Source organism: Sinocyclocheilus anshuiensis, unplaced genomic scaffold, assembly GCF_001515605.1.
Source record: "Sinocyclocheilus anshuiensis isolate Anshui unplaced genomic scaffold, SAMN03320099.WGS_v1.1 scaffold261, whole genome shotgun sequence".
In the NCBI taxonomy this organism is placed as follows: domain Eukaryota; kingdom Metazoa; phylum Chordata; class Actinopteri; order Cypriniformes; family Cyprinidae; genus Sinocyclocheilus; species Sinocyclocheilus anshuiensis.
In genome coordinates, this window is record NW_015536515.1 from 1,042,754 (window position 1) to 1,053,809 (window position 11,056).

At 34.3% G+C, this 11,056-nt stretch overlaps 2 protein-coding genes across 2 annotated transcripts in view; one reads left to right on the forward strand and one right to left on the reverse strand.

Annotated features, from left to right (window-relative positions):
• The window catches only part of ccdc170 (coiled-coil domain containing 170), a 6,705-nt gene extending 395 nt beyond the window's left edge, over window positions 1-6,310 (forward strand). Inside the window, exons 2-10 of the mRNA XM_016492485.1 lie at window positions 1-52; window positions 232-376; window positions 444-629; window positions 1,811-2,128; window positions 2,207-2,386; window positions 2,555-2,728; window positions 3,902-4,144; window positions 4,769-4,984; window positions 5,980-6,310. The exon at window positions 1-52 is cut by the window's left edge and continues 205 nt beyond it. Of these exons, the coding sequence (XP_016347971.1) occupies window positions 1-52; window positions 232-376; window positions 444-629; window positions 1,811-2,128; window positions 2,207-2,386; window positions 2,555-2,728; window positions 3,902-4,144; window positions 4,769-4,984; window positions 5,980-6,279 (1,814 nt within the window). The 3' untranslated portion in view covers window positions 6,280-6,310. The remainder of the gene's footprint in view (window positions 53-231; window positions 377-443; window positions 630-1,810; window positions 2,129-2,206; window positions 2,387-2,554; window positions 2,729-3,901; window positions 4,145-4,768; window positions 4,985-5,979) is intronic.
• Window positions 6,311-7,560: 1,250 nt separating this feature from the next.
• syne1b (spectrin repeat containing, nuclear envelope 1b) overlaps window positions 7,561-11,056 on the reverse strand; it is a 110,774-nt gene continuing 107,278 nt past the window's right edge. Inside the window, exons 146-147 of the mRNA XM_016491883.1 lie at window positions 10,550-10,608; window positions 7,561-8,167 (exon numbers count right to left, since the gene is read on the reverse strand). Coding sequence (XP_016347369.1) covers window positions 7,918-8,167; window positions 10,550-10,608 — 309 coding nt within the window. The 3' untranslated portion in view covers window positions 7,561-7,917. The remainder of the gene's footprint in view (window positions 8,168-10,549; window positions 10,609-11,056) is intronic.

Sequence of the window (11,056 nt, forward strand, 5' to 3'; positions counted from 1 at the left end):
AAGAGAATGAGGAGATCAAGGGGAAAATAATGGAACTTGATATCAAGTCAAAGTGAGCATTTACTTTGGACACAACTAGAATATATAGAATATATACATAAGAAAGTATAAATTGTTCATATGTAATTTAAATGTGGAATATAACCCTAACACTACATATACATGTATAAATTGTGCATATGTTGATGTATAATTAACACTTCTATTTCTTCTATCATCACATATTTGCAGACAGTATTTTGCAGAATGCAACAAGGCAAAACAGGAAGCCACTGAGACCCAGAGAAGATCTGATGAGTTTATATCGGCTTTAGCAAACAAAGTCTCTGTAAATGTGGCAGGAAAGGCAGATCCTATGGATTATATCATATCCGTGGTGAGTGTGTTCACATATGCTTTCAACCAATATTCTTCTGATCTCTAACATGTCTCTCTATGATAAGGTGGATGCCTGCTTGAAGGACAGAGACCACCTGAAGAACTGCATTTGTGCTTTAGAGGAGAGTGTGAAGTTGTACGAGGTGGAGTGTAAAGCCAGCAGAGAAACAGTCAAGAGACTGGCGACTGATGTAGAACATGAACAGTCGCTCTCAGCCTCCAGAGTGAATGAGCTGAACTCTAGCAGACAGGTATCTTACAGATCAATAATGCAATTAAACAACACTTAAGAAATCAACACGCAACAAGTATCTTATAGGGTAAAACCTGTGCAGAACATGCCTGGGTTATATTTCACTTCAAAACCAGAAGAAATAAATATATTTTGCATAAAAGCTTTTTTTTTTTTTTTTGTAATGAACATTATGGCATTATTTTCAAGTATTTCCTGTAAAGCAAAATCATTAATAACACAGCCCTGTATAAGCATTCTGATGATTTGCAAAAAAAGGCCTAATATTAATTTGATGATGCTGAGTTCAAAAATATTAATAAGAACTTTCCATTGCGTATAGTGTTTACTCAAAATAAGAATGGTTTTTCAACTTATATATATTTGTATCAGCTTTAATGCACAAATAAAAGCAGTCAAATGTCAAAAGTTTAGTTTGTAATGACAAAAAAGTATACCGTATATTTCCAAATGTAAATTAATTATTGCAGATTTCCCAATTTATGCCCAATTTTGTCAATCGGATTACACATTTCCAGAATTTATCTTAAAGACATTTTTAAAATTAGTAAAATAAAAATAGTGCAGAAATGGAAAATAATTGTTACAGATTTACAAATTGATGCCAAATGTTGCCAAAAAAACTACTATAAAAATAGTGCCGTTTTCAAATGTCTAGTTTTGAAATGTTTATGTTTCATTAAAAACTTAATTAAAAACGAACAACTGCACAATTTAAATGAATTTGAATTTTAAATGACTAAATGTTTAATCAAAATGAAAACTCTTGAATTTTATTATATATTTTTTAATATTCTTATTTTTTTTTATTTTATTATTATATATAAAACATACCTTTGAATGTAAAAACAAAATAAGAAAGTATCATTCAGAATCATTCATACTTTTGAAAATGGGCAGAGAACTGAACAAATACTGTAGTTGTCACCCGACTTGTGGCAGTTTTTCTGATGATTCTGGGATAATACAAGACTTCTTCACCTTACAAATGGTTATCAAAAGCAAAAATGCTATGAAATACATCATATTTTGTGAGAAAGTGTGACGTGCTTGAGCAAAACAGCCACCATTTTTTGGAAACAGCAGCCCAAAATTAGTAAGAAACAAGTACTGGATTTCATTTAGCAAATATGATGAATAGTGGTGTAACAAATCAGCAATATACTGTATTTTTGTCAGGAATTGGATATAATCTCCCTAAAGAAACTAAGTTTGGAGAGGGAGAACCAGAGCCTTAAAACCTCCCTGCAGGAGTCTGAACTGGCGCTGGTGTCCGCACAGCAGCGCTGCCGCCACTATGAGAATCTCTCTCAGGATCTGCAAAATAAACTCCACAGCTGCCAGAATGAAGCTCAGGCGTCTCACAGCCACCATGAGGCCTTCATGAAGAATGTGGAAGCTCTGCTGGATGATCAGTCTCTTCCTGTTCAACACACAGAAAGTGACATATTGAAGGCACTTACGGCCCTTTGCAGCAGAGAGAAAAGTGCACAAAAGGTAACGTTTGCATCTCGTATTATTATAGCGTAGTTTACGTTCTTACTTTTCAACTAATGTGCTTTCTGTGTGCTCTAGTCTCAGATGGAGAAGGAGGGCAGGCTGGCGGAGGTGGAAGAGCAGTTGTCCAGCCACAAAGAGCATCAGAGCAGTTCAGAACAGAGAGAACAGGAGCTGCTGGACAGAATCAAGAGTCTGGAGGACGAGCTGCTGACGGCTGGAGTCTGGAAAGATGGAATGAACCAGGACAAACGGCATGTGAGGAAGTGGATTTATACTGCCAAAACCTGTTACTGTATAAAACTATTCACATTGTCGAACTTTTCTGGCCACTGTGTATCATTTGGAATTAGAACATGATTAAAATGTATCATAAATGTCCTAAAATGACCCCTCAGTAATGTCATTGGCCTTCTCTCTCTGTAGTACCTGCGGTTTGTGGAGCAGCTCTCAGAGAAGCTGAAAGTAGATCGTGTTGCTGCAGATCTGGGATTTGATATGAGACTCGAGGCCATTCTTACACGAGCTGAACAGCTGAGCAGACAGGAAGGGACGGCTTTACTGGAGACCAGGACACAAATCTACAGCCTTCAGAGAAAGGTGCTGACATGTCAAATAATGAACTTTAACTATTATTTAGTTCAGTGTTTTGGGGCATAACCTTTCCAAATGTACAATAATTGTCACAGATTTACAAATGAATGCCCACTTTTGTCAGATTTTATATATTCAAATATTTTAGTGTTTTATTAAAAACGTAAACAATTGTAAAATAAAAGAAGTTCAGAAATTCAAACTAATTGTTACAGATTTACAAATTAATGCACAATTTAGTCAGATTTTACACATTTCTTTTTACAAATTTCAGATTTATTATTTTTATTCATATTACAGATTTTACAAATTTCTTGAATTTTACTGACAAAATATTTTAATGCAAATTTACAGAAAATAGTAAAAATAGTAAAATAAAAATAGTGCAGAAATGTAAAATAATTGTTACAGATTTACAAATGAATGCCCAATTTTATCATAATTTATCTTAAAAAAATGTTTCAAAAATAGTCAAACAGTGCAGAAGTGAAAAATAATTATTACAGTTTTACAAACGAATGCCCACTTTTGTCAGATTTTATATATTAAAATATTTTAATGTTTTATTAAAAACGTAAACAATTGTAAAATAAAAGAAGTTCAGAAATTCAAACTAATTGTTACAGATAATGGCCAATTTTGTAAGATTTAAAACAAAATTTCCAGAATTTATCTTAAAAATGTTTTAAAAATTGTGCAGAAATGTAAAATAATTGTTACAGATTTACAAATTAACGGCCAATTCTGTCAGATTTTTAATACATATTTCCAGGATTTATTTTAAAAATGTTTTTCAAAAATGGCAATATAAAAATGAAAAAGTGCAGTTTTTAAATCGAGTTTTGTAATGTTAATAATTTATTTAAAAACGTAATTAAAACTAACTAAACAAACAAATGAAATTAAATTTTAAACAACTAAATGATTAATCAAAACAAAAATTCTTCAAATGTATTAGATATTTATATTTTCTTGTACTTTTAATTTATTTATTATACTTCTCATTTATTTGAAATGTATTCAATGTAAAACCAATGTAAAAATACAACAACAACAAAAAATCTATATAAAATCAAAATGAAAATCTTAAATATAAACCATACAACAATCCTAGCCATCAAACCACGATTACATTACATTATTTGATTAGCTGGTTATCATTTCCATCAATGGCTGCAGCTTAAAGAACATAAGGAGCGTTCAGAAAGTAAAGAGCTTCACCTGGAGCTGCTGAGGAGGAAGATGGTCCAGCTGGAGGAGGAGAAGAGGAGCCGCTCGGCACTGGCGGTGGAGAAAGATGATGCTGCTCTGGCCTGTAAGAAGCTCCAGAAGCGCGTGGATCGACTGCAGGCGGAGCTGAGCACCTTACGCTTCACCAACACCGAGCTGAAAGCCCAGCTGTCCCACACCAATGAGCTCAAGGTACAGGGACGAGGCCTGGCCCACAGACCCTCACCAAACAGAGTCATTTCAGCATAAAATACCAAAACAAAGACCATTTTTAAATTTAAAAACACAAATGTGACTGTAAATATATACCATTTTTACTGTATATGGTTCTTGAGTTGACAATAAGGTTCTATGGATAATAAAATAGATTCTTTAGATCAGTGTTTTGGTTTCTGGATCCTTTAAGGCATATAGATGATTTGTGTAACTTGTAGAGCATCCAATTAGCAACAATAAGGTCATGAACTGGAGTCCCAGGGAACATCCATACTGGTAAAATATAGTGAATGCAATGCAAGTTGCTTTGGATTAAGGCACCTGCCAAATGCATGAACATAAATGGTCCTAATATCGACCCTTTATGTTTAATGTCGCAATAAAAGATTGAGTTTGACATTTTGATTAAGAATTACAAGGTCAAAACAAATCAAAGATGAAACATGCACAAATGACTTGTTCAGATCAATAAGATCAATAACATGCATTTAGAAAATAGGGTGAATTTTTATTTCATGCCATCTTTAATAGTGCTGCTTCACATGTAGAGTGTGGCGATGCTTGTAAATGCTTAGTTTCTGCTGTCTTTGGTGCAACAAGATCAAAGTGATGGAACAAAACCAAACCATAGAAGAGCAGAGTAAGAATCTGGGAAAGCTTGAGGAGAACAAGGTAAAGACTCAGAAGAAACTGACCGTCATCAAGTCAGAGCTGAAAAACCAGGAACTCAGAGCCAGAGATGAGATTCAACAAGCCCAGAGACTGCTGGACACTCAGTCTAGCGCCATAGCAGATCTCACTCACTCCGAGAAACAGGTACAGAAGTGACGTAAGACTACATATCTGCACATACACTACCTTTCAAAAGTTTGGAGTCCGTTAGATTTTTTAATGTTTTTGAAAGAAGTCTCTTCTGCTCACCAAGGCTACATTTATTTGTTCAAAAAATACAACAAATACAGTAATACTGTGAAATATTATTACAATTTAAGATAACTGTTTTCCATGTTAATATATTTTAAAATAGAATTTATTTCTGTGATACAAAGCTGAATTTTCAGCATCATCACTCTAGTCTTCAGTGTCACATGATCCTTCAGAAATCATTTTAATAAGCTGATTTTCTGCTGAAGAAACAATATTAGTATTTTGGAAGGTTTTATTGTTGTTTAATATTTTTGTGGAAACCATGATATTTTTTTTAGGATTCTTTGGAATATAAAGTTGTTAAACAATAAAAAAAGTGTTTATTTAAAATTGAAATGTTTTATAAATGTAAAACTGACCGTCATCAAGTCAGAGCTGAAAAACCAGGAACTCAGAGCCAGAGATGAGATTCAACAAGCCCAGAGACTGCTGGACACTCAGTCTAGCGCCATAGCAGATCTCACTCACTCCGAGAAACAGGTACAGAAGTGACGTAAGACTACATATCTGCACATACACTACCTTTCAAAAGTTTGGAGTCCGTTAGATTTTTTAATGTTTTTGAAAGAAGTCTCTTCTGCTCACCAAGGCTACATTTATTTGTTCAAAAAATACAACAAATACAGTAATACTGTGAAATATTATTACAATTTAAGATAACTGTTTTCCATGTTAATATATTTTAAAATAGAATTTATTTCTGTGATACAAAGCTGAATTTTCAGCATCATCACTCTAGTCTTCAGTGTCACATGATCCTTCAGAAATCATTCTAATATGCCGATTTGCATATATATATATATATATATGTATATATATATATATATATAAACAGGAAATGGATTGCCTTTATTAATAGTAACCAGTATGCTCCTACATTGCAGTTGCTGGACTTCTACACGGTGGTGTCTCAGATGTTAGGCGTTGACTGCACAGGCTGCGTCCCAAACTATGAAGTTCTCAGAAGGCTGGAGGTTCTGCTCCAGTCACGTCACTGTCACTGTCCTGCTCATCTCCACCAGCATCACACACCTCAGATCTGGGAAACTCCAGTTTCCTCCATAAACGTCGCTCATTCTCATGAGTTTAATGCCCAGGCCCTGCCAGCTCCCTCCTGCACAACCTCTGACAGCCCAGCAGCCCACGGAGATAATATAATAGCATCGAATGATAGTTTGAAGTGACTAAGGTTTTGTTTTCTTTTTGTTAACCTTGAAATACAAGTTTAAAAATCATTCAGATCGCACACTGACTTCTGATAAGGCGAATGGCCTTGTTTCTTTCCCGCGCGCTCCCTTAAAACGTAAAAAAAATATACTGTTGTTTTAACATTCAACCCATTCCCAGTTGAACAGACTAAATATTTTGTTGTTTGGATGCTGGTTTCCCCACCAGGCTTCTTAACTAGCTTAACCAGCACCATATCATTGGTCAAACAGCAAAAAGTATTTCCTGTGTAAACCAGGATTTAGCTGCTTTCTGTAACTAAGATTCTGTAGATGCATCATTCTGGGAACAAAAAGCACCTTCTACTATTGATGGTAATTAAAAAGTAACCATGTAAAATAAACAAATTAAAAAATGCATGCAACAAATTAAAAAATTGCAAGTATTTCATTAACTATTAGTAGATATTTACCATGTTTGTTGTGATGAATGAGACTCCTCCCAGTTTAAACTGGGTTAATGGAATTATTACCCAGCTAACAAAAACATGTTCTAAGGATGTTTTGCTTGAATGTTCCCATTAAGTTATAGAAATGTTGTTTCTGAATTTTCTAAGAACAATCAAAACATCCAGTTAAAGTTGACTGTTAGTGAAAACATTAAGAACGTTCCATTTCATCATTTTTCAAACATGGGAAGTTACTTCTGAATGTTCTCTGTAGAAAAACAATGCATAAAAACATTTTCAGAATGTTATTAAAGACCAGATAATTTGAATAAATGAACATTCTTTCGTTACTGGAAGAATGTTCATTCATAACTGAGAGAGAACCTAGCCGAGTTCTGAGAAGGTTCCCTGTAATACAACACTGTAAATATTACCAGCAAATCATTTCAGTGTTTAAGCAGTGATTGCGTCAAAAAAACTGGTAAAAAAATAACTGATTCACAATTAAACCAATTATGGTCATTTAGTCTTTAATTGTAATGAAAAATACTAATCAGCAGGTTATGTGTATATTCATAGGTGTATTTTCATTGCGAAGGTTTTTTAGGCCTCAGCAAACTGTACATACATAAATATCCTTTTCTTTGATATCAGTGGTTTACATACAGTAAAGTATATTCATGACACAATTAACTTGAATATTACAGCAGGTTAGATAAGATCAAAAATTAAAAATAAACAATGACAAATCCAATTAAATCAATGATCGTTTTAAAGGATGACCACATGCCAAAAATACATATAAAAAATAATTGCAATATAGAGTTCATAAATTGCTTTATCTTCTCTGTTTTACAAGTTATTCATTTGATACAAGCAATCCAACACCTTTCAGTTTTTTTCCCAATAAACTTGATCTTTCCATGATTAAAAAAGGCCTTTAGACCTGATTAACTCTCAGTGTTGAGTTAATATCCTACGCTCTAGTTTCCTCCTTCATATCAAACATGGAAGAACATCAGTAGCACTAACAACACTTGTCTGACAGCAGTTTTCAGTGCAACAGGCTTCGTTCTAACATCTACACGAGACTCAGTGACATACTGTAGAATTAGCAGCTCTATTTGCTGTACAAGGACACAATAATGGCTGCCAAATTTAGAGGGAAACCCGATGCTGAGCTGCCTTTTTGGCTTCAAAGTGGAGCTCATATAGGTGGAGGCCCGTTGGTGTAGCTGAGCATTGGGTGGAAGGAGCGGGCGAAGTTGTTGAGTTGGGCACAGCTGTAGTCATCCTCAGACATAGGCACAAGACAGGCCACCACCACCACCAGCAGCAGGATGATCTGCAGCGGCAGTGCGGCCCAGAGGACACGCTTCAGGAAGGTTTTGCACCAGGATGGAGGTTCTTCCTCATCAGAATGGGAGGAACCGGATCCAGCGGCGTTGCGAGACCTGCTACACATGAGACGGCATAAAGAGGTGGAAACATTCAGATGCGCAACTAGGTGAATGAGAGAAATTACACGGGTTATCTAGCTATTTCTAAAACTGTAGCTAAGGAAATGGGTTTTGTAGATCCACAAAAGACTTCTAGAGTTTCTCTCTACACTTTTAAAATGAAAGGTTCACTGGATACTGGGCATTGATGGTTCCATGAAGAAAGGTTCTGTATTGTGGAAAAAGGTTCTTTGTGGAACCAAAAGTGGTTCTTCTATTGCACTGCTATGGGAATCCCATTTTGGAACCTTTATTTTTAAGAGTGTAAATAGGCTTTCATATTTATTGGATGGAATGATTTCTCTATGCATATTTCTTGTACATATTTATCTCTGTCTAACACTGTTATATGAGATTTGGGAACACATTAGCTGCCCAAGCTTGACACAGATAGCGTTAGTTTAAAGTCTTCAGTAGCATTTAAAAGCAAAAGGGCCATTTTAAAAGAGTTTTTGTTTTTCATAAATATGCCTTTTTTGTTAAAGCGCTGTTAAACAGAGAGCATGCTAACAGGAAAATTGCAGCTTAACAGTTTTCAGTTTAAGGCAAAGAGTTTTGGCACTGGGGGTGCTGTTGCCTAATGGTTAAAAATATGCTGGAAAAACGAAAATGCTGTATGTTCGAACCCAACAAGATGCAGTTCATGAGCGATCACCACTGTGCTCTTAAGAAAGATACTTACACCTTGGTTACACCAGACAAACTGACTGGAATAATAAGTCTACTTCACTACACTGCTTCAGATACAAATGACGACATCCTAATGATTTAATCTGGCTTCCTTGAATCAATAATCAGTAGAAAGTGACACATACAGTCATTAGTTACTCATGTTTACTGCAGTTTAATACTGTATAGATCTTCTTCTAAGAAAAGTCTCCAAAATATAAAACAATATTATTTCGCCCTCCATCATTCTGTGCATCTCTCTTTTTGCATCATTCTCTTTTTTTTGGTCTATATTATTTTGAATATTGTACTGAGTTGAATATTTATCCATGTTATATAAATAATTCTTCTGCAGTGATCTTAAAATAATTATTTTAACAATTATTTTGTAATAAAAATCTTAAAGGGATAGTTCACCTCAAAATGAAAATTCTGACATCATTTACTCACCCTCATGTCATATACTAAAATATAGCAAATTAATTAATCAACCTATAATAAAAAAAACATTTTATAATAACAATGTTTAATTCTATTGTGAATATGCATCTTTAAAGGGGACATAGCAGGATTACATCTAATATTAATGGGACAACAGACTTATAATAAACAATCTTAATTATAAACAATTTTTTCAAAATAAAAAAAAAATTAATTAACTTATATTTAAAAAAATATTATTATTAAACAATTATTTTATAATAAATAAACTTCTTGTAATTTCACCATGACCCACTACAAAACAACTATTTGTGAATAACTACGTTTAATATTAAAAAAATATATACATTTTTTTTAACATTCTATGATAAAAATATTAGTATTATATTGTGAATATGCATCTTTAAAGGGGTTATATTGACATTTGATATATTGACAATATTTATAGGACAATAGTTTTAAAATAAACAATTATCATATCTATCTATCTATCTATATATATATATATATATATATATATATTAATCTGAACAATTATCTTATATAAAAAAATTAATATTATTTATCTTAATTATTTTATAATCAAAAAAAATCTTGGAATATCACTATGATCCACTGCAAAAAAAATTTGTGAATAACCATCTTTAATGCTGACATATCATGGTAAACCAGATTTTGTAGAGAGTCCTGACATTGAGTGTTTCTCTAGAATGTCATCAAACTGCACGGATGGCAGATTGGAGGAGGGAGAAGATGATTGATTAGTCGGTGAAAGAGCAGATGTGACACACCAGAGAGAGAAAAAGAGAAACTGTTGCCAAGATTGTTCATTGCAGACGCTTGCTGAATAGACAAGAAAAATGAACGGCTCAGCAGCAAGCAGCCTAGCACATCCATATTTACAGCCAAAAAAAATATAGAAAGCAAGCACGTTTTTGGTCTCGTGCATGAGCTCCTCCCTTAGTAGTGTCTATCTCAGCTCCCTAACCTGAGCAGTGTCTAGAATCACAGAAGATGATGGAAGTCATCAGCATGAGCCTGTAGGTTGCTAATATTTCTGCATGCATGACATGCTTCATCTCTGGGCCGCTGCAAGCGTGGTCTGTCAGGTTTGTAGGACACTGTCCACTTAGGGGTCAACCCAGAGCCTTTAGTGCTAGGGGTCTACGCTCAGGTCATGGGTTGAGTTCCATTATCTTCCAAGTGTTCTAGAAACCAGGAGAAAGGTACCTGTGAAGTGGACTGCTCACACAGGCTCCGGGCTGTGACAGACTACTTTTGCCCCATGGCTGTTTGCAATGAACAGGGGGGTAAAAGAAAGAAAGAATGTTTCAGTCCAGGCAAATAAAGACAAAGCTACTGATGAAAGAACCACCAAAAAAGAGAAAAAAAGAACCAACTAAATCAAATGAGGGGGTGACAGCATCTCTATGGAGACAAAGAAACTGGTTCTTCATGACACACTTCTCAGAAAAAAACACCTTGCAACAAGAGATGCTTTAATATTTAAAAGCTTTTAAAGGGCTCAGGGCAAGTTTTAAGCTCATTTCAGACATTTCTTCTGTTTTCTGAGAGTGAATCTCAAAATCTACCAAGAACATGTAATAGGTCATATTTTACCCAGGACGTTGTTTATTACATAAAGGCCATAATGCAGGAAAATCTTATTATATGTTATATTATATATATTATATTATATATATTATATCTTATTATATTATTATAATGGAAAAAAGT